The sequence below is a fragment of the Solanum stenotomum genome, chromosome 8 (assembly GCF_019186545.1).
Source record: "Solanum stenotomum isolate F172 chromosome 8, ASM1918654v1, whole genome shotgun sequence".
Classification (NCBI taxonomy): domain Eukaryota; kingdom Viridiplantae; phylum Streptophyta; class Magnoliopsida; order Solanales; family Solanaceae; genus Solanum; species Solanum stenotomum.
The window spans coordinates 10,833,676-10,857,400 of NC_064289.1; the positions used below are offsets into that span (position 1 = coordinate 10,833,676).

Below are 23,725 nucleotides of genomic sequence, written 5' to 3' on the forward strand. Positions count from 1 at the left end.
AAAAGATTATTGCACAATAATTTTTTTTACAAGAAGATTTGTATTGAGAAAAAAATCATTCTGATTGAAAAACTTATAGAAAAAATTATGAGTGGTCCACAAGACAAGAAAAATTATTTTGAGAAAGAATCAAGTAATTTATTGACTTCATTAAATTAGAAGAAGAATAAGGAAAAATCTATATTGGGAATTATAATTTGAAAGGATCCTAAATTAGTGCTCACATTATTTCTTTCAATTCTTTATTCTTCTAAATCCGTTCTTTTTTTTTAATTTTTATCTTTAATTTTTTTTTGTTTCATTTTTCCTTATATATCTTTAATTGATGTTTGTTTTATTTTCCTTGTTGTGCTTTGAAAGGATCCTAAATTAGTGCTTAGATTATTTCTTTAAATTTTTTACTCTTCTAATTCCATTTTTTTAATTTAATTTTTTCCATTTTTTTCTCATGTAGAACACCTAATTAATGTTTGTTTTATTTTCTTTTAAAAAATGAGTTTTCTCTTCTTTTTTTTTTTAAAAATAATTGCTCAAAAATTTGTCTTGAAAGTTTATCTATTTTGCAATTTCTTTTTTTCAAATTTCAAATCATTTCATCATTAATGCTATTAGTTATTTTATTTTTTTCCTTTAACCTTATCATTAATGTTATTTATATTTATTTCCTTAAATGATGAATGGTCCACAAGACAAGAAACAATATTTAGAGAAAGAATCAATTTATTTATTGAATTCATATTAAATTAGGCATAGAATAAGGAGATCTCTATGTTGTGAATTATTATTTGAAAGGATCCTAAATTAGTGCTCACAATATTTCTTTCAATTCTTTATTCTTCTAATTCCGTTCTTTTTTAAATTTTTTTCTTCAATTTTTTTAATTTCATTTTTCCTTATATCTTTAAATATAAATTAATGTTTGATTTATTTTCTTTATTGTGATTTGAAAGGATCCTAAATTAGTGCTTGGATTATTTCTTCAAAATTTTTACTCTTCTAATTCCGTTTTATAATTTAATTTTTTCCATTTTTTCCTCATGTACAACATTTAATTAATGTTTGTTTTATTTTCTTTTATTTATCTTTAATTATATTTTATATTCTTAAAATAAAGAATATATATATATATATATATAACTATTTTAGTTCTTTTGACATTTTTTTTATTTTAAAAGACCAAAAGTCTCACTTTTAAATTTTACAAAATATCAAAGGTGAATATATTTTTTTAAAAATTTTGTTCATCAACAATTATATTAATTTTATTACTTCCTTACCTTAATCTGATAATTAATGTCATTTATATCATTTTCTTAAATCACTTTTTTTTTAATTTTTTTTTACTTTCTTTATTTATTTATTACAAGAAATTAGTTATTATAACTTTGTAAATACATATATTAACGTATTTTGGTTTTATTTTTTATTAAAAAATTAGATTCTTATGCTAAATATCTATACAACTATACCCATACCAAATAATAAAGTTAAAAATAGAAAATAATGACACTCTTCTTACTTAAGATATTTATTTAATCTCATCAAATTATCTATTTTCTCTTCTTAGACGGCTTTAGGTTAAGAATTTTTGTATTTAAAAAAAAAATGAAATAATAAATATGAAATTATTAGAAGTATAATTTTCAATAAATTATTATGGGAGCTATCATAAATAATGTATTCACAATTTCCTTATCTATACGAAATTGATTAAAATTCGTGAATACTTATATATTGTCTATTTAATTCTTCGATTGATTTTTAAATAAAAGTTAATTATTTTAATGAATGAATGATATCGTGTTTGAATTAAAGTTAACTGGGAGTGGATATGATATTGTATTAAAATCTTAATTTGGTAATTTCACTTTTCAAAATGTTATAACATTATCATGTCAATTTTTTTTTTTTTAAATAATCGTTTTATCTGATGTCAACTTAATGTAAAGATACTATTTTCTTCTTAAATATTTTATTTAAGAAAAAACACAAATTTTTGCTCTAATCAAAACATAATTTGTCTTTGTTATTTCCACTTAATTTATAAAAATTACATTTTAAATTGTTGTTATACCAGTATACCACGCAAAGTGCGGATAAGTTTCCTAGTTTATATAATATGTATAAACTTTTTTTGTCTTAATTTTTTTTACTAGTCTTTTGAATATTAAAAAAAAGAATTTATTTTTTACAAGAAAATATAATTTATTTATTTAGAAAAAATGTATTTTAGATCCATTATGTAATAATAGAAATATTTTTGGACCAATTATTCCTCCCTCCATTCCTATTTATATGTCATTATTTTAGATTTCACTACTCTTGGAAAAAAACTAGATAAGTTTACCCTTGTACCCTTATCTAGTAATCTCTTGAAGTCAAATTTTCAATAAATGAACATAAATTAATTTATTTCAATTAATTAAATTGACCAATGAATATGTATTAATCATTTAGTTTTCCTTGATCAAATTCATACTTTCAAGATAAGACTAATAATTCTCAAGGATAAAAATAAGAAGAATAATGTCAATTATGCATTGATTTTGTGAAATGACAATTATTAAGAAACATTCTCTCCGTCCAACAATAATTGTCCACTATATTATTTTGGGATGTCCAACAATATTTGTCCACTTTATGAAATCAATAGATAATTTTATATTTAATTCCTAATTTATCATTATCATTAATTATAGTTATTTCTCTATTACATTCTTCAAGATACTGTATTTATTATATATAATAAAATTACCCTTTTATTTATAATTTCTTAATAGTATGTAAAGTTATAGTGGACAAATATTATTAAACGGAAGGAGTATATTTTTAGATTACATTTTTATTCAATTTCCTATACTTGAAGGTATTTTCGACTATTTTCCTAAATTATATGACTATTTTTTCTTTTTTAATTAAATGGATATGACACTATATTTGGTACTGAAATTTGATTTTTAGTGGAGTATTAATTGCATGAACCAAACGACTGGTAACCAAACACCTCCTCCTAGCTTCACGAATCACGAAGATGCCTATTGTTCACTTTACACTTGCACTCTAACCACACACACGTTGCTCCGACTCCTTTTCTTCTTCTCCGATCACATTCCGGCAGTCTCAGTTCCATCGAAAAGCTGCCACAACTGTTAGATACACTCTTCGCACTTTTCTGTACGGCAGGATTGTCAAGGAAAATTCTCAAATATTGCTAATGCGCATTTGATTTCCCGTCATGATGATGGAGAGAGATCCCTCCAACGAAGAAGAGGATCAAGAGAACCTGATCGCGCAGAGAGAACGGGGAAACAACCTTTCCGAATCTCCGGTGCGTACGGCATTTCAAATTGACGACGAAATTGCGGATACTCGCCCCTTTAATTCCAGCTGCAGTAAGTGCTGCTATTTCTTAACAATTATTGTTGTTACAGTCTTCATATTCATCCGTTTCTACACCACCGACGTTGATAACGTCTCTAAAACCGGCGTTATGAATAATGACTCCGTCAATCTTATGCGAGAGTCCGAATTGCGGGCTCTGTATCTGCTTAGACAGCAACAATTAGGGCTCTTCAAGCTGTGGAACAACACACTGATTGATAATTCCTTGAATGCTACTGCCGCTAACAATAGTAATTTTGTTTCAACGTCCTTATTTTCTTCTGTGCTTTCTGAAGAATTGAAATTGGAGTTGATCAGTCAGATTTCACTGAATAAGCAAATTCAGCAAGCACTCTTGTCGTCTCATCAATTAGGTAACTTATTAAATGCATCCGATAATGCTACCGATCCTAGTCTGGACGATTATGGTGGTTTGCATAGGTGTAGGAAGATGGATTATAAATTATCTGACAGGAGGACAATTGAGTGGGAACCGAGGTCGGATAAGTATCTGTTTGCAATATGTGCATCAGGACAGATGTCAAACCATTTAATTTGTTTGGAAAAGCATATGTTTTTTGCTGCTCTGCTCAACCGCATTTTGATCATTCCTAGCTCACGAGTAGATTATGAATTTCGTCGAGTGTTAGATATTGATCATATCAACAAATGCTTGGGGAGGAAAGTGGTTGTAACTTTTGAGGAATTTGCAAAAAGCCTAAAGGGTCATATGCACATAGATAAGTTCATTTGCTATTTCTCTCAACCACAGCCTTGTTTTCTGGATGACGAGCATGTTAAGAAGTTGAAGTCATTAGGGGTTTCCATGAATAAGCTCGAAGCTGCTTGGGATGAGGATATTAAGAACCCGAAGCCAAGGACTGTTCAAGACATTATGACAAAGTTTTCTTTGGATGATGATGTTATTGCAATTGGTGATGTATTTTTTGCCAATGTGGAAAAGAAATGGGTAATGCAACCTGGTGGCCCCATTTCGCACAAATGCAAGACACTCGTTGAACCAAGTCGTCTTATATTGCTCACTGCCCAGCGTTTCATCCAAACGTTCTTGGGAAAGAACTTTATTGCTCTTCATTTCCGCAGACATGGTTTCTTAAAGTTCTGGTATGTTTGTTTCTCATCTGTGTGATTTATTGTGACATAGTTCCTTGCCTGACTTTACTTATCTATTTGACAGCAATGCCAAAAAGCCTAGTTGCTTCTACCCTGTTCCTCAAGCTGCAGATTGTATTAATCGTGTGGTTGAAAGGGCCACTGCCCCAGTAATTTATCTTTCCACAGATGCTGCAGAAAGTGAAACTGGTATACTTCAATCACTTGTTGCTGTCAATGGCAAAACTGTGCCACTTGTTAGGAGGCCTGCTCAGAATTCAGCTGAGAAATGGGATGCTTTATTGTACAGACATGGCCTCGAAGGAGATCGTCAGGTGAGTTAGAGTCTAGCCCCTGGAAATGCATCTGGTTGATATTCATGCAAAATACTGATACCAGTTTATATATCAATTGCTGGAGAAAACCAGTTGATCACTTTAATATTGGAACTTCTTTGCACTATTAATCTGACCTTGCCTTTTCTCTTAATCTTTATTTATCAAGTAGCAAATTGACTCATTGGAATCGACCTTGGTCTTGATTGAAGTTAAATAGACATCCTATTAAACGTAGGGAAGGCTACAGTGAGTCTGATCTAATTTTCTTGAGTTGTTTCAGCCTAAAATTGGAAAATGATTGATCAACTCCACATTGTTATTTTTTTTTGGTGAAGTAATTAAATTGCATTAGAAAGACATCAAGAAGATGCAATGGTTACAACTAAAAACAAAGTTGCTTCAAACATGAAATCAACTCCACATTGTTATTGCATTGGCTTCAACTTTAGACAGATCAAGTTAGTTTCAGCGGTAGTTTGGGTTTAGCTAAAACCTAAAAGGTGAAAGTAAGTTTCAAGTAAGCCATACACTAATCAATCCAAAAATGAGAGTAGACCCAATCTGATTCTTTTGATTTCATTTATTTGCTAGCCATCATACCCTTCTCATTGTAATGGTTGCTTCCGTAGTTCACTGTCCATTCATGGTTACTTAACTCCCTCTTCCCTGTTCTATGAAATGGAAGTAGTATTGTCACTTTGTGCCACCTTTAAAAGAAAGGAATTTCATTTTTGGAAAAAGATAGAACTGTGTGATGGACGAGAAAGGAAGCTAGGACATTTGAATTGGGACCCAAGTAGTATTATATAAATAGGTAAGTTGTTTTTACTAGGTCGTTTATGTTTGTAAAATAAAATCTTAATCGACTGAACATCCATTAAAAGGCTTAATTTTACCTCCAAATCAGAACTAAACGGAGATGATTCATTCAACTCTATTCCTTGGATCCTACGGGAGTTCCAAATATGTTTTACCCTATGGACTGTTGACGGTTGAACTTGAAAAGGGTTTTAATTGAAATGGGAGGAAAATGTTAGGGTAATATAAGAGTGAGGTCATGATTCAACTATCGAGGTGCCTTTTGGGTCAAAGTCTAAGTAGACAAAAGCGTGAGGCCCAAGCCTTGAGGCGGCAAAGTCTAAAGTTGACAATGCTTTGACAATTGAGAATAGGCAATGACAGGTTATATCATAGCCAGCTGGCTGTTACACCTCCTTTGCTGTGAAATTTGTCGTGTTGATTGGATTTGCTGTGGAACTTGCCTTAGGCAAATCTCACATTAGAATTGGAGGGAAGAGTTAGGATAGTCATATAAGGACGAGTTTAGGATTCAGTTGAGATGCCTTTTGAGTTCAAATGCAAAGGGACATACCAGTGACTCACAAAAGCCTTGAGGGGGCCAGAGAGGTCAGAACAAAGCAGACAATACCTTGACAAATATTGTTGTAAATATTAACAGAGCGTCATAAGTCATTAGAACATTCCCTTTTTGCTTTTCTTGTTGCATTCCCTTATTTGTTTTTTTAATCTTCGTGAAGGTGGAAGCTATGCTGGACAAGACCATTTGTGCTATGTCTGAGGTGTTTATTGGATCAATGGGCTCTACTTTCACGGAAGACATCTTACGTCTTAGGAAGGACTGGGGAACATCATCACTTTGTGATGAGTATTTATGCTGGGGTGAAGTTCCCAGTTTCATTGCAGACGATGAATGAATCTGATTAATTGTGGAGTTTTTCTTGTTATCAGGTAACACATTCTGCTACTGAAGCTGGAAGATTTAGGAGGTCTTATTAACAAGTTACCATGCCTGAGTTAATTACCCCAGAAGGCATATTGGCCTGATTCTTTTGATATGTGATCTAGTGTATTTACATTAGTCTAGGGGAAATAACCATTCAAGTTGACCATGCTGTTTTATTAGTTGAGATAGATTGATTTCGTTTGTTCTTGTGCATTTGTAGTTTACCAGTGTACAAAATCCATGTACTTAACATTACCTCACATGTTCAATCCTTCAAATATTTAACCAAGTGGCGAATTTTTCCTTTTTGTGCAAAAATGGCTACAAAACCAGGTCTTCTTTTGGTGATTTGAAATACAATTTGATAAGATATAAATTTAAATTGAAGTATTTCCAAATTTAGAAAGATGATTATTTTTTAAAGATAGCCTATGCATTGGGATACCTTATGAAATTATTTTTTTATTTATATTAAAATGATATGATAAAATAATTTTGGACTGACTATGGAGTACTCATTACAAATACTAGATAAAATAATCTTATGAATAATTTGAAACTACTATCTTTATCCCACTAACTAACTAGTAGTGTTAATGATTATTTTAAAAACAATTGAATCGCAATGTATCAAATCGATTTTTAGGATTTTTAAATAAGTCAAAGGTTTCAATTTAACTATATCTAATTAGACTAGATTTTTTATTTCTTCATTGAATTTTTTTCGAACGAAACCGTATATCAAATTATATATATAATATGTTAAACATTAAATAGTAAGTATTAAAGTTTTGGACGATGACACTTGACATTTTGTGAAAAAGGAGTATAATATGATATCCAAAATGTATTGTTGAAGCTACACCAAAAAAGTTCTCAACACTAGTTTATTTTTCGTGATTATTTAAATTTTAAATTCCAATATAGCAATAAAATGCATGCTCAATCCATCGGCGATGTTTCTAGCTTATAAGCTACTATACTTTAAAGCAAGATTTTCGTAATATTTATTTTGTATATTTAATTATAGATTCTGTTATTTGTACGGTAGGATATTATAAAGGAAAAAATATTTTCATTCAATGTTATATTCCAATTTTTGAATATTTACTTCTATAGAATTTTATCAATTACTATAACAGATAAATAACATTTAAAAACTCAAAAATTGATCAAATCGTACCAATTTTTTTTAGAAAATGATACCTTTGACACGATTGCCAATAAAATATTTTAATCATACATATCATAAAGTAATCAAAAATGAATAAATTAATTCGTTAAAAATAACCTGCCGAACCTTCCATGAACTAAAATGATCCCTTAGGTCTGGTGTATGGTCTGTGCTGCCGCTGCTTCCTTCCTTCATTTATATTTCAGCGCTTCATTCACTTTCGGTGTGCTTTTCATTTCTCCGAAAACCGTTACAACTTGGCAGTTTTTTCAGCTCCTTATTACTACTCTCACCGCCTCCATTTCTCTCAAATCAATCTGCACTCTTCTTCCGAATCGAACAATCTTCCTTCTTCATTTCGTTGAAATTTGTGTACTGAAAACGAATCATGAAGGCGAGATTGGTAGTGTTCCCAATCAGGGGAAGGAATTGGTGTTTCAGTCGATCGATTGAATCATCGCAATCTGAAGCTCAATCTTCTAATACTCCTTCTACATTGAAAGACCTCTGGAAGAAGATTTCCTCCAAATCTAGTCATGATTCACCCGCCGCGAATATCGAAGTCGTCGTTGATTTTGCCTCCGATAAGGTTTTTTTTTTAATTTCTTTTTTGTGCTTTGGTTGAATTTACGTTCTAATATTGAGGTAATGGAATGAGGAATTGCTGTTGTGTTTGTTATAATAATCAGATGAACAAAGCTTGGACTAGTTTGGAAAAAGCGCCTGCAGGAAGTTTAAAGAACAGACTTCACGGGTAATCTTTAGTTTTTCTTCGAATACTACAATGTAGCTAATGATACTGAAACGAATTAACGATTTGTGATGTTAGGCTAGGGTTGACGCTTCTTTCTCGTGTTAAGCCTTCGGAGATCTTTTTGAAATCCATTTCTAAGGAGGTAGCGCGTGTCGACATCACCTATCCCTCAAGGTATGGACCCCTTCTCTCTCTCTTTTTGTCTTTTAGAGGTATTTGGTAGAGTGTAGGAGAATAATACTGAATTTTCTGTAGTAATGCTGTGATCAGTTATGGTGGAATTGTTTTGTTATTCAGTGCTTGGTTTGGTGTATTAAGGGCAGTTTTGTCTTTAACCATGCCTATCCATGTACTAATAGTTCTTATATTGCGAATACCATGATTTGCTATGTAGTATTAAGTTTATACCCTATAGTACTGAATAGAGTGTATAACTAATACACATAGGCTGAAAATCTTATCAAACAAAGGATTAGATAGTATTATGACTAATACATCCTACCAATCGACCTCTCTACATCATTGAGATTGATATATGTGGTGCAGGATTGTTTCTGTGTAATGCAAGTGTTCCTTTTAGTTGTACAAATCTGAATGATTATAGATCCTATTTTATGAACTGATGAGTGTATAAAAACGTGGTGTTGATACATGATTTTAAACAAATGTTTGATAGAGATCCAACTTTTTAAGAAAAAAATTATTAGACAAATAATTTTAACTCATCTAAGCTTGACAAGAGCTGGTAAATTTAACAGTCTAATTGGTCGAAGTGGATCAGCACAAAATGAAAATGGTAGTTTTCATCAGTAATGAGAATCAAAGATTATTGGATTTAGAGTAAGTCATATAGTCAGATGAATGTGATCTTATTCGCATGTTCTCATGACATGTCATGGCTTTATAGAATCAGAGTTGCTTAGAGAAAGCAATGGTTTCACGTGCTTTTGCTGAATAAAATTGGAAACAATTAATTTCGCTTCAATATCTCTGTTTGGACTTTGATAAGTTGATGTCAAGGTGCACTTTTTATCCAGGAGAAAAGCTTTTTTAAAAAGAATAAATTTCTATCCACATTCAAAAGATCCTTTACATTTTCTATCCATAGGGTCACTTGAATTTCTTCAGTTTATGTACCATGTTTTACCTTTTTGCCTCTGAGTGTACATGTGCTTAAAAGAAAAGAAAGGGGAAAGGCACATTAGATGAGCACCTTTACTTTTAGATTGTATGTTATCTGGCTGTTTGCACCAATCTTGTCTTTTTTTTCTGCACAGTTTAAATGGACAGCTTGTTCGGCGGAGGCTACGTCATATCGCCTCGAGGTAGGGTATACAATGCTTATTTATTTATTGTTTTTTTTTTCTTCTTTTTAAAACATCATATTTTCACTTTCTCATGAGGTCTTGTAGTCCTGCAATTCGTTGCATATTTCTTCCTCTTTCGTGATTTCTTAACCACTCTATAAAAGTTTCTAATTTTAGTTAGGATGTCATATATTTTAAGCCTAAGGCATATATCTCTTGTTTCGGCTGGCATATATCCCAATGTAACAGAAGATTTACCATTGTTTTCTACCATTTATAATTTCGGGATTGAGAAGCCAATAAGCTATGAACCGTAAGTTCATGATTGTCCACTTAGAAAAGAAAACAACTTTAATCCTCCTATTCCAATTGCACTATGGGCCTTCCCAAATGTTTGACACACTTAATAGTTAGTACCAATAAAGCTACTCCTTACCTCTCTTAATAAAATCCAAGAAGTCAAGTTTAACTTCAAAATTATGATTCACTAACTTTGTTATTAATACTTCAATATAATCTTCCTGCTTTGATTTCTATTATATTTTACCTTTTCAACTTTTTTTTTGAGAATTCTTCCTAGATGCTTTGCTCTGTGTCACCACTGCCAATAATTAACAATTTCGTTTTGATCTTCCATTTGTGATCCTTTTTCTGAATGTTACCAGTAAACAATTCTTTTAGCCTATTCTGTTTACTCATATGTTTTCCTATAAGTTGCCTTTCTTTCTATGTGGTGGTTTCTGCACTACTGCAACTTTTCTAGTAAATATTCACTGCAGAACAAACCAGATGCTTGAAAGTCGGCCAAAGAGTTAATATCCCAACCACACTTTGTTGGGGGATTTAAAATCTCTTTCTTCTGTGGAAGAACATATTCTAATTAAGGTTAGAGTTTTGTGCATTCATAATCTACTAGGACAAATGAAGATGGATATAAAATAAAGCACGATAATTTAATTCTGGTGGCCAGGCAAAATCATTTACCCTTGTCAGATGGTTAGAAAGTGCTTTTAGGCACTTCCTTTCATCTCACATTTGGATATGAACAATAATGTGAGCAGATTCAGCCTCCTGCCAGTAAACACGTGTAGCTCTTATTTTTGTTGTGTGAATCTGGATTCTATATCTCAAAATAGATCCTGAACCTTATCTCACTATTTGAGATACTAATCCTTGACAATGCATTTTATTTTGCAGAAAAGAACTTCCTAGTGTCACTGGGGCATGAATATCATAAATGACTATCTGTTTTCTTAATGACTATATCATTGACTTGAATCTAATTGAAGTTATGTCAAGGGACGATCGAAAAAATCCTTTTAACATTGACCAAAGTCACCCAGTCAACTTTTCTCTTTTTGAACCCTGAATTAGTATTTTGCTATTTTAAGGATGATAGTTTCCTATGTTGTTTGGTGTTGTAATATAACATAATTCAAAAACTCTTTCCTCCTGTACATTTCATATTAATGTATGATTTTATTACCAGGGGGGCTATCATCCACAAGAAGTACTTGTATGGATCAGCTACATTGCTTCCACTGACATCATTTTTCATGGTATTGATACACTATTTATGAAATGTCAAGTCTTATATTTAGTTCTCTTTCTGATCATATTGAGATGTACCATTTTCTTACTTGCGCCTCTTTTTATGTGATCCTCTTGATTTATAGTGGTGATTCTCTTGCTTTTCTCAATTTATTTTCATGTCATGCAGGTGCTACCCTTGCCTAATATACCTTTCTTTTGGGTCTTATTTCGGACGTACTCTCACTGGAGAGCTCTTCAGGTGACTAATATTTTGAACTGATTAAAATGTTGAGAATTGCCGCATGCCTTTATAGTGGAAAGTTGTAAATAGTTTCTCTTTTTGGTAGCAAAACTAGAGTACATGTGCATGCTCTCATATACTGGGATCACAATTATAGAGTCCATGTGATTCCATTTCATTGCACAACTCTCTGTGTATTTGTCCAGTTACATTTCTTCCCCATCCTTCCACTCTTCAAATCATTTAGCCGCGAAGTTTAATGTGTTCTATATGAACAATTGTGCTCTCAGTTACAAACAAGTGGGGGTCGGCTCTATGATCCTCATAGACCATGTTATTCCCCATTTGAAATTCATCCCAGGTCGACACTATACAAAATAAAAATATAACTGAAAGGTACTAGATGTTTAATGTGTGCCCCCAAAATTCGATATGTGCTTGCTTCATCAAAAAATAAAAAGAAAATTGATATGTGCATATAGCTTACAAGACAGTCTTGTTATTGATTTTTGTATTTACTATGTTGCTTCGATATTTTATCTTCTCTTTGTAAGAGCTCCTGCTTCTTAGGTTGCTAATTACCTTTACGTTTTTTGGATCTTCAGGGAAGTGAAAATCTTCTTCGATTAGTTACAAACAGCTCCCATCAACAGAAGTCAGATAAGGGAACAACAGACAAGAGTACAAATGTAAAAGATGACCCTCAGAGAACGAACAACTGCATTAGTCCACCATGGGTAGAATATCACTTGGAACTTAGCTGAGACTATTATTAAAATTTTCTTGTCTTCCTTTGTTTCTGCTTCCTTTCTGCAGGTGGATGCATGCATCATTAATCTTTCGTACATCGTATTCGAATTTGTCCGTCTTTATGGAACCCAATTAGGACAATCACCAAAATTTTCTCGTCTTCCTTTCTTTGCTACTTCCTTTTCAGCAGTTTTTCTTTAGTCACCCTCTTGTTGGATATAATGGTAGTATGATTGGTCCTTAAGTCTGCATGTATACCTTTATTTAGATAGATGCATGTAAAAAAAGTTTGGCAGATCCATGCATCATCAAATTAGTAGTGTTTCAGTTACACACTTTTGCTCTTAAAACCTGATCATACTTTCAGTCTAGGTATCTCTTTGTACCACTTTCTCTCTCTCTCTCTCTCTCTCGCGTTCTGCTTATTGAGTTGTTCTATTCTGTGACACTTAACGTTCTATACTTGCTTCCGTGTTTGCAAAGCATGTATTGATGGATCATGTTGTAGCTAATGGTTGGAGTCATTGGTTTATTTATGCATATTAACTGGAGTAATCCATATTAACTGGAGTCTTGCACTTGGTGGTATTCACAGGTATTATTGCCATCAGAAGACCTTCAAAAGCTTATTCAATCTGGAGAATCTAATGATGGTTTAAGTGAGTCGACCATATCTGATATCTGCCAGAGATTTAACTTGAACACAATGGATGTTATCAAATACAAGCACTCACTGTAGCTGACTTTTCCCAAGTGCCGCAAGTCATTCCATATCAATCTTGAAAGAACTGGTCATGAGAATTTTAGCAGCTTCCCAGACCCCTATAAGACTATGGGGAACCAAGAGATTCATATTAATCTTCACTACTGTTTCAGGAGTACTCAACAAAATGTTTTTCTTCTGTATTTTCTATAGATGCTGGGAAGCTGCCGTGGTTCAATACATTTGTTCCCTTGTGAGTTGCTACATATCTTGGAATCGGCAAGACAAAAATTAGGAATCTGCATCCACCGTCACTAACATACATGTTACCTGTAGGTTTCTTTGATTCAGTTACGACATTTCCTGCAATAATATCTTCCTAGAATTATAGCTTAGTGCAGTGAACTCGAAAGCTATAACTCTTCATTTTGTTTTAGTGGTTGGGAAGAAGCTTAGTTTCAAAATTGTGGCTTCATATAAACCAAATCTGTATTAGAGCGTTTAGGCTCTTGACTCTGAATGTTGGATGTAATTGATAGTTTTCAAGTTCAGACTTCAGATGTGCATGCTTGAGCATCTTTTAAACTGTCTCATAAGATATCTTGTTTTGTTAGCCGCAGAAAGGAAGCAGAAGAAGTACATAGTTTCGAACAGAAGAATAAGTTAATGCATATGGTTCAAAACTAGTCCAGTGTGGTTCCCAATTTTCAAATCAAAAACTTGAAAGAGGGAGGATTAGTAAAATAATTATAATCACAAGTAAGGGATGCACTACAAGTTGAACTTCAACTAAGTACAACCAGTTCTCTTTCATAACAAATATCCTCGTAAACATCTTATTATAACAAACAAGTTTTTTCTTTGAAATCAAATTTCATGTTATGATAGATTATATGTTCTTTATAACCATATTTTTCTATAGCAGCCANAATCTGTATTAGAGCGTTTAGGCTCTTGACTCTGAATGTTGGATGTAATTGATAGGTTTCAAGTTCAGACTTCAGATGTGCATGCTTGAGCATCTTTTAAACTGTCTCATAAGATATCTTGTTTTGTTAGCCGCAGAAAGGAAGCAGAAGAAGTACATAGTTTCGAACAGAAGAATAAGTTAATGCATATGGTTCAAAACTAGTCCAGTGTTGTTCCCAATTTTCAAATCAAAAACTTGAAAGGGGGAGGATTGGTAAAATAATTAAAATCACAAGGGATGCACTACAAGTTGAACTTCAACTAAGCACAACCAGTTCTCTTTCATAACAACTATCCTCGTAAAACATCTTATTATAACAATCAAGTTTTTTCTTTGAAATCAAATTTCATGTTATGATGGATTATATGTTCTTTATAATCATATTTTTCTATAGCAGCCAATAAATATCAAGACAAGCAATATTGTTCTAAAAATGTTTGGTTGTATAGGTAATTTTCTCCTTCTTTTTAGTAAGAATGGCACCAAATAGCCAATTGTAAATTTACCTTTGTTTACATAATTGACTTTTTAGTGACTTTTAAAAAATTTAGTGTAGAAAAATTTGAAATCAAACTTCAAAACTAATCTTACTCATTTTAGATAACAAGATTCATATTGATGAAATTGTATCGTAAATAAATTTTGATGCTCTTGAATTTCAGTGAAAGAATATATTAATTTCAGTCATAAATAGACTAATAATTCATCTAATTCAAAATCAAAACTAACTTCAAACCGTTGGGTCTAAGTTAGAAACTTCACACCTGTGATTTCAACTTCAAATCCACATGTTTGAAGTTAATTTTTAGGTGGCTAAATTTTAAATTTTTATATTTTTTTGCAAAATAGGAACCCTAAATGAAAAAATGGCATAGCATAACAACCTATAGACTTTATTGGCAATAAATAGCCCACTTTAAACTTTTTAGCAAAAAAAGATTTTTTAAATATTTATTTGACATTAAATAGCCACATTCTTTTTTTAAAAAAAATGATTTTTTCTTGATTTTCTCTCTCCATTTCCTAGCAGTTAGCACGTTTGTTTTTATTGTTTCTTTTTTCTCTCTCCTTATAATTTGTCAACAGACAAAGTTACGTATTTTTCAATTCTCTTTTTCTTCCCTTTTTTTCTCCCTCTTTCAAGTTTCGGATAAAGATCAATCACAATAATAACTCTTCACAATAAGTAACTCAAATCATATCAATTTTTTTTATATTGATTGTCTAGCTTATTTTTAAAAAGTTGAGACTTTCTACATTCTTTATCTTGTAGTTGGATGCAAGATTATTATTTTTTTACAAATTTTCGTATTTGTATTATAATTTTACGTTGTTTCCTTCCCCCAAAAAATTGCAACGTTTCGTGATTTTTGAAATTGACGTTTTTTCAATTTTTGATAAATAATTAATTAATATATTTATGACAATTTTTTAAAATATTGAATTTTGTTGATTGAATTTGATTATGAATATTTATTTTGTCTCCAACAAATGTATCTTAATTTGCTAATGAATACAAACGAACACATAACAATGTAAAATTATCTAAATTTGTTAATGAATTTCGTTGATTGCATTCCAAAATAGTAATGCAAGCAACTATATATCTATGTAAAATTAGAAAGATACTAATGCAAACAAATGTATACCAATTTATAAATAAATATGGGCGAATGTATCCAATATAAATGTATACCTATGTAAATTTGAAAGATATTAATGCAAATAGATGTATACCAATTTATTATAATTAAGAACAAATGTATCCAATACAAATGTAAAATTAGAAAGATATTAATGCAAACAAATGTATACCAATTTATAAATGAATATGGACGAATGCATCCAATACAAATGTATACCTATGTAAATTTTGAAAGATATTAATGCAAATAAATATAAATGTATACCAATTTATAATGAATACGAACAAATGTATCCAATACAAATGTATGCCAATCTATTAAATGAATATGGATTAATGAATACCAATACAAACAAATGTATACAAATTTGTTAAGTGAATATGGATTGAGCTCAAAGGCAAAATAATTGGCAGGTAATGAACTCATAGGAATACCTTTAAAATAAGAATAATCATAATTAAAATATTATTTGCTAATTTTAAGAAAAGATATAATTCTAAACAGTTATAGAGATGTCATTAATTTTCTTTTATTATTTTTAAAAATATGAAATAATTTGAAAAGAGAGAGTTTTGAATAATCTTTTGCTAGTTTTAAGGAGAAATGGTTGGAAGTCAGAAGAGAGATGAAATTAATTTTTTTTTTTTAAAAATATGTAANGAGATGTCATTAATTTTCTTTTATTATTTTTAAAAATATGAAATAATTTGAAACGAGAGAGTTTTGAATAATCTTTTGCTAGTTTTAAGGAGAAATGGTTGGAAGTTAGAAGAGAGATGAAATTAATTTTTTTTTAAAAATACGTAATAATTTAAAAGGAGAGAGATAATTCTAAATAATTCTTTTTACTAATTTTAAGGAGTAATGGTTGGAAGTTAGAAGAGAGATAATATTATATATCTTTTATTATTTTAATTTTTTTTTTTAAAAAAACATCTACTTTTAGGGTAATATGTGCCAATTTTTTATTTGTTTATTTATTGCTAATTAATATATATTGCCAATTGTATATAACACTTGTCTATCTGCGTCAATTCCTCCCTAAATATGGCTATTTGTGCACTTGTGCCTTGTTTTAAATCTTACTATATTGCCCCAAAAAAAAGGTGACCGGGCCGATTTGGATATATCCGCCCGAACAGGTTACATGTACCGGGTTTTATAAAAGCGAAAGAGATCTCATTGTTCTTATACTGTACTTGCTGCTTCTTTCTCAAGAAATTTTTCGAAATACAGATCTTTCTGTTCTTTGCGATTTGTGAGGAGAACGAACGCATCTGAAAAATCCATGGCACCCGCAGCAGCCGATATCGAAGATGAGATCAAGGACGAGAAGAACCCACCGCCACTTGATGAAGATGATATTGCTCTACTCAAGACTTATGTACTATTTCTTCCCCTAATATTTAACCCTAATTCTTACCTATTGGCTCTATCTGTTGATTTTAATTCATTTTGAACTGTTAATTTTTCATTGCGCACTGTTGGATAACTGAGATGGTACAGAATGTTGCAGAAATGTAATTTTTGATATTATCTTTCGTTTTGTTACTAAGTGGGTTCGAATTTGAAGAATGTTTGAGCTATTGAAGGTAGTGATTTGCGTTTATGGATTTAGGTGGATGTTTTATAGGTGTGGATGCGTGCAGCTAGCAACATCTCTCATTTTCATTATGCTCAAAACCTTTTTTAGGTTATCAATGTTTGGGGGGAATAGTAGTTCAATTGGTTGACTATCTGACTACCTTCACCTTGTTGGTGACATAGAACATGTCCCCCTTCTCGTCTTTAGAAACTTGAGCTTAGCTTGAACCTACTTAAATACAGCTTATCAGGGAATTCCACTCTCTTATGTCTCACTCAAGTGAATTGGTTTAGGGAGCATAAACTATGGATAATTCAATTATCAGAACTAAGGATGGATTCAATGGGAGAAGTCTAGTTGCGTTCCTTAGTGGGAAATAATTTTTCCCCTGGGCTGTAGCTCTGGTCTATCTAGTAACGGCCTCTAAAAGTTATGTTTGGAGTGTCAACATAGGGGTCTTGTTCGTCGCTTGCTACCTTTCTAACAAGCCTTTGAGTCATCAGGTGTGATTGATTGAATATGCAGTCATGGAACTGTTGAATCACTTATGAGACTCATGACCAGAGTTGCTCATAGCATAAAGTATAACTTTTTATGGTCTGAGAGGATCTGTAATATTACTTATGTTGCATTGCTCTTTTTGCTTTTGTTTTTGTGCTTTCTAATTTGTATTTTGCAGCTTAGAATTGATTTTAAAAAAGTTAAATTCAAGCTGTCAATTCACTTTTAGGAATGAAAAAACCAATCATATTTTCTCCACCTAACTACATGGCATGTTTTTAGAGGCAGAAACATATCAGAGAGATTATATGTCTGCAAGTATGAGTTACACTTATATCTGAACCATTCTTGCGCAAATTTGGTGAACTGCAACGGGGCATGTGTGGTCCATGTGATCTTCTTGTTCCTTAGATGTTGCTTTCTGGTTTTGTACTTCTAGTGGGAGCTCATATTCTCCTACATAAGCTCCTCCACTGTTGTAGCTGATTCCCCATCTGTTATGTTGAGCTAATGCCTGGGAGCTCGGTAGGTTTAGGTCACTCTAGGGTATTGAGGCTCTCCTGTTAAGCACGGATAAGTTGCCTTGGTCAATTGTGCCTCTCATTATAAATAAAATTTAAATAGATTTTTTTTTGATGAATGAGAAATCTGTTCGGGGTCAACTCTTTAAGACCAATTGTTACATTCGCAGTTTGGTGATAATGACCTGCCCTTGTACCCTTCTCCAATGAAAATACCAGGCTTAATTGGTACAGCACAGGAGTCAAACCTCTTACCTAAGTCACAAGTTCCTCCATCTTTGCTACTTGAACTAAGCTACGAGGGCAAAAAAATAGAAGAAATATGCATATCTATCTTTTTTGTTTTTTGAGAAATTATTCAGTTGAAAGATTGAGTCAGTGAGGTGCACATGTGTTACTCTAGGCCTAAGTCACACGTCCCTCCTCCTTGCGAGCCTTTTGGTACAATGATCCTTCTACATGAAGTACATGATGTAGATGAAATGCAAGATATGATTGGGAATTGTCGAACTTGTAATTATATTTTGTAGTGCTAGCTCAGTGAATGTTCACAATATATAAATTATTCTCACTACCTATCAACAAAATATAATGATTTTTGCAGGGCCTGGGACCTTATTCGACCAGCATAAAGAAAACCGAAAAGGAAATCAAGGAAATGGCCAAAAAGATAAATGATTTATGCGGTATGTTTGTTATGTCTCTTGTTGATTTTGTATTTGATTATGTAAAGGGACTTCTTTTTGTTCTTTTCAAACCTTGTGTCTCTTTGTTGCACATTCTTGTGAACTACATCTTAAATAATTTACCATAGGTATTAAGGAGTCTGACACTGGGTTAGCTGCACCAAGTCAATGGGATCTGGTTTCTGATAAACAGATGATGCAGGAGGAGCAACCTCTTCAGGTGTGTTTCATTGAAATACAGATCTGTTGCTCTTTTATTACTCAGGTACATTGAAGTATTAATTGAATTCTTTTGGAGCAGGTTGCTAGGTGTACAAAGATAATTAGCCCCAACACTGAAGATGCAAAATACGTGATAAACGTCAAGCAAATTGCAAAGGTATGCATCATGTCTTTCCAACATAGTATTTTGTTCTGTTCTATCTTCTAGTAACACCTCTATTGGTGAATGTATGGGTGGTATCTGGAAGGAGGGTGCCTGGGAAGCCAGGTTTACTGTTAAAACTGGAGAATCAAAATCTATATCCAATAACAGATGGAATGTTTTTTCCTTAACAAGACATAAGACACTGTGAAGCTTGATAATTTTGAGGTTCAATTTAAACATGTGAAATTTCTTGTTATCATGATAGTAGTAAAACATTTGGTTTTTCAATCCATCTTCCAAGAAAACATATTGATATTATGGACACTTTCCATGTGTTTTTTGATAAGGGATATTTTCAGGGTTATTATGTCTTCAGCCTGAAAGGTTTACCCTTCTTTGGGGTTGGGTATATGTTTTTAGTTATCACAGAAGTTTGCAACATTGTTTGTTGGATTCACTCTTTAATGAAAGAACTCTGATCACCCTTTTTCCCCCCCACCCTGATCACCTTTTTATTTGACTATGCTCATTTTATTCCCGCAGTTTGTTGTTGGATTGGGTGACAAAGTTTCACCAACTGATATAGAAGAAGGCATGCGAGTCGGGTATATTCTTATTCTCCTCTTTCTCACTCTCTCACAATAGACTCATACATCCCAAAAAGAACAAATCTCCTGAAGTGGTATTCTAAAGCAAAGGAAGTTTACTGTGTAACTGTATTGTCTTCTGGTAGCTGTATTTTAGAGTCATATGTCATGTTGCACAAGAGTGAGTTTGTCAAAGGAAGTGGGTTACTGCAACATATGATCCCCTAGAACATAGTGATCTTACTGAGAACTTGTGAGGATTTGCAGATACTAGTTATCGATTGCTTTATTGGGGATGATTAGGTGGAATATTCATTTCATGTCCTTGTGGATGGAATTGTATTGCTTAGATATCTTTTAATATTGGGGATACCTAGTGTTCGGCATTCTCATGCTTTATAGGTGGAACGAAGAAGCTTTAGTGGGAAAATCTAGTTCTGTATATAACAGTAATAAAACTAGCCAAGGCTTCTGCTTTACCAAATATTGTCAGTCTCTCTGACCAGATTGTTATTGTTGCAGGGTTGATCGGAATAAATATCAGATTCAAATTCCTTTGCCTCCCAAAATTGATCCTAGTGTTACCATGATGACTGTTGAGGAAAAGCCTGATGTGACATATAATGATGTTGGTGGATGCAAGGAACAAATTGAAAAGATGCGAGAGGTATTCATGATTGTATACTATGTTATTTATTGTCTGTCCAACACTGACCTTGTTCTGTTTAAAATTCACGGTATTATATTACTTGATTGGCATGTTTGCCTGCATAATGAAACTTTTATTTTAATTACAGGTTGTTGAGTTGCCCATGCTTCACCCTGAAAAGTTTGTGAAACTTGGAATTGATCCCCCAAAGGGTGTTCTCTGCTATGGGCCTCCTGGTACTGGGAAAACACTGCTTGCTAGAGCAGTGGCAAATCGAACAGATGCATGCTTTATTCGTGTTATTGGCAGTGAGCTTGTTCAGAAATATGTTGGTGAGGGAGCTAGGATGGTTCGTGAACTGTTCCAGGTCAGAAGTAACTGCGTTGGTAGCTTCTTTAGCAAGTTGTTGTAGTTTGATTGCTGACTAGCTTTTTGGTATGGCAGATGGCGCGCTCTAAGAAGGCGTGCATTGTTTTTTTTGATGAAGTAGACGCTATTGGAGGTGCACGATTTGATGATGGTGTAGGTGGAGACAATGAGGTTCAGCGTACCATGCTTGAAATTGTGAACCAACTAGATGGATTTGATGCTCGGGGGAATATTAAGGTTCTCATGGCCACCAATAGGTTAGTGTTCTCTCTTTGTTTTAGCTTTTTGTCCCAGTAGTCTCTCTTGTGGGTTGTACTTGCTGGGATAACTTTGAGTGATTTATTTGCAGCATGATAACTGAGTTCTTCAAACTGGGTGTTATCCATGGCTATTGTATTTGGTGGCTAACTACTGTAATGCATTTTATTTTGTTTGCAGGCCTGATACACTTGATCCAGCATTGCTACGTCCTGGACGTTTGGATCGCAAAGTTGAGTTTGGTCTACCTGATCTAGAGAGTAGGACCCAGATATTTAAGATTCATACACGGACAATGAATTGTGAGCGCGATATTCGATTTGAACTTTTGGCACGTCTCTGTCCAAACTCTACAGGTAATCTCATATACATTGACATATAATAGAATGATTCATGTATATTGCTTCCGAAGTTGCATATTAAACATCAATTTTGTATTTGATTTTGTGCACAATGTTCTTTTAAAGAGCTCTTTCTCCTAATTATAATGCCCTCCCTTTTAAGTCTGCCCAAAACGTATAATAATTTTCTAGAAGGGGAAGTTCTACCACATCTGAACTCAATTTTATTTTCTAATATCTCAAACTTTTGTATGTATTTCAGAAATTATTCAATTCTACATGCTTTCACAACTTCCAAGAATTTAAATTCACACCCTGATGTTTTATTTACCAAACATAATTTGGCAAATTTTCGATTCTATTTACTAGTTTCCTCATTGAACACAGCACAATGTACAAATGAAACCTTTCATCTTAATTGTCGTGCTGAGGAAAAATGAGAGGAAGGAGTAATGGAGTATAGTCCTTTGGTAGTTTCAATCAAGTGTTGCTTAGGTACCTGAGCTTGTATTTTGTGCAAAAGTACAACAGCAAAGGCACCCATTATTACTCGCATTCCAATTTTTCTTGTTACATTCTGAATCAACTTACTTTTGTTTCATGTAGTGGGCTTTTCTTGTTTCTTAATAAAACTTGAACATGCAAAAATTTTCCACAAAAAAAACCCTCCAAGTGTTCTTTGGCAGTCCATTAATGTAATCTTGACCTGTTCTGTTGAAATGAATATTGGGATTTACATACATAATGTGGTGTACCCTCCCCAAACCCCACTTTGTAAGACTACACTGAGTATTCTGTTGTTGCCTTGTTGGTGTTGTACATAAATACTGTGGTCGGAGGACTTAGATAACTTGGTTTGTTACCCACTATGTTGGATGGGTTTATATCAATAGGATTTTTTTTTCGCAACTTTATATTAATAGGAATTTTAGGGTGAGTAGTTACAGAATTAGATCTCCTTGAGCTTGTCCATTGACCAGTTAAAAGCCAAAGTTAAGGTTGCTGGACCCAGAGGAGAATTTTGGAAGAGGTTGATATTTTAATTGCATTTGATGCATTTAAAGAGTGAATTTGGCAGTAAGTTAGCTACTTTTCCGACTTTATGGCATTTAAAACAATATGATGAAGTTGGCAAATATGGAGGTCTAGAGAAGGTTTACTTTCATGTAAAGAGAAGTGATAAGTTCACTTGTATTTATTTTTGGACAAATATAATTTCACTTAGATGCATCACTTAAATTTTCAAAATACGACAGTTAGGGGCTCTCACTTTTGACCTTTTCATTGATTTGGTTTATTCCAGGAGCTGATATAAGAAGTGTGTGCACGGAGGCTGGAATGTATGCTATTCGAGCAAGGAGGAAAACTGTTACGGAGAAAGACTTTTTAGATGCCGTCAACAAGGTCATTAAAGGATATCAGAAATTCAGTGCAACACCAAAGTACATGGTCTACAATTAATTGGACTACTTTCTATTTGGTCCAAACAATCAAGTGTTGGCAGGAATGGAGTGACATTGCTATTTGCCATTTAGTTATCCCGTGTACTCAATTTGATAATTCTTACTGTCCACTAAGATTTTATTACCTGTTTATTCATCTTTGGTGCTTCTGTTTGTTGCCAACAAAGATGCAGGACCAACTTCTGCGTTGTAATGCCTGATGACTTGGTGTTTTGAGTTAAAATCTAAGAGCTGGAATGATAGCTGGCTTTCCCTCTTTACTTATTTTAATTCAATTTCATTCCTGTGATGCCGGCTTCTGCTGTCAGCGCTTGTGTTTGTCAAGTTAGGTATCTGATTGGCAAAGTAGTACTGTTATTGTCGTACTAACATCAGGCAATAGTTGTGTCCTAATCTGCCTTAATTCTTTTTATCTTGTGTTTTGCCTTAATCAATTTTGCAAGCAACACTATTTTCCCAGGTGTTCACTCAATTAGACTCGTGAAGTTTCATATGCATTCTTAGTGGTCTCGTAATTGCTTTGTATGAATGAACCTTTGCCGGAAGGTAGATGCAACACTGGTAGTTTTCAAAGTATAAATAACATGCAGTTAAGAGCCTCTTTTTCAAGGTTCATTCTATGTTTATCTGTCAGATGTCAATTAACCTGTCGTTGCTACCAATATCTTGGAACAGAGTACAAATGCTGGTAACCATTCATGTATGTGTTATAAGGATCTGTGTTAAGTGAAAAATAATTTATGT

General features: G+C 32.9%; 3 protein-coding genes across 3 annotated transcripts; all 3 read left to right on the forward strand.

The window, feature by feature from the left end:
- Window positions 1–3,066: 3,066 nt before the first annotated feature.
- LOC125875176 (O-fucosyltransferase 36-like) lies at window positions 3,067–6,819 on the forward strand. Its single transcript, XM_049556270.1, has 3 exons — window positions 3,067–4,506; window positions 4,580–4,829; window positions 6,371–6,819. The coding sequence occupies exons 1-3, from the start codon at window positions 3,236–3,238 to the stop codon at window positions 6,545–6,547; spliced, it is 1,698 nt and encodes a 565-aa protein (XP_049412227.1). The 5' UTR covers window positions 3,067–3,235; the 3' UTR covers window positions 6,548–6,819.
- Window positions 6,820–7,889: 1,070 nt separating this feature from the next.
- On the forward strand, window positions 7,890–13,479 carry LOC125874939 (uncharacterized protein C23H3.12c). Its single transcript, XM_049555993.1, has 8 exons — window positions 7,890–8,339; window positions 8,440–8,504; window positions 8,580–8,678; window positions 9,782–9,829; window positions 11,301–11,370; window positions 11,532–11,603; window positions 12,191–12,322; window positions 12,931–13,479. Exons 1-8 carry the CDS (start codon window positions 8,139–8,141, stop codon window positions 13,072–13,074), a joined length of 831 nt encoding a protein of 276 aa, XP_049411950.1. The 5' UTR covers window positions 7,890–8,138; the 3' UTR covers window positions 13,075–13,479.
- Window positions 13,480–16,842: 3,363 nt separating this feature from the next.
- Window positions 16,843–23,211, forward strand: LOC125874930 (26S proteasome regulatory subunit 7 homolog A-like). Its single transcript, XM_049555982.1, has 10 exons — window positions 16,843–17,038; window positions 18,866–18,947; window positions 19,076–19,167; window positions 19,249–19,326; window positions 19,858–19,919; window positions 20,424–20,568; window positions 20,699–20,917; window positions 20,995–21,176; window positions 21,358–21,533; window positions 22,822–23,211. The coding sequence occupies exons 1-10, from the start codon at window positions 16,943–16,945 to the stop codon at window positions 22,977–22,979; spliced, it is 1,290 nt and encodes a 429-aa protein (XP_049411939.1). The 5' UTR covers window positions 16,843–16,942; the 3' UTR covers window positions 22,980–23,211.
- The last annotated feature ends 514 nt before the right edge of the window (window positions 23,212–23,725 follow it).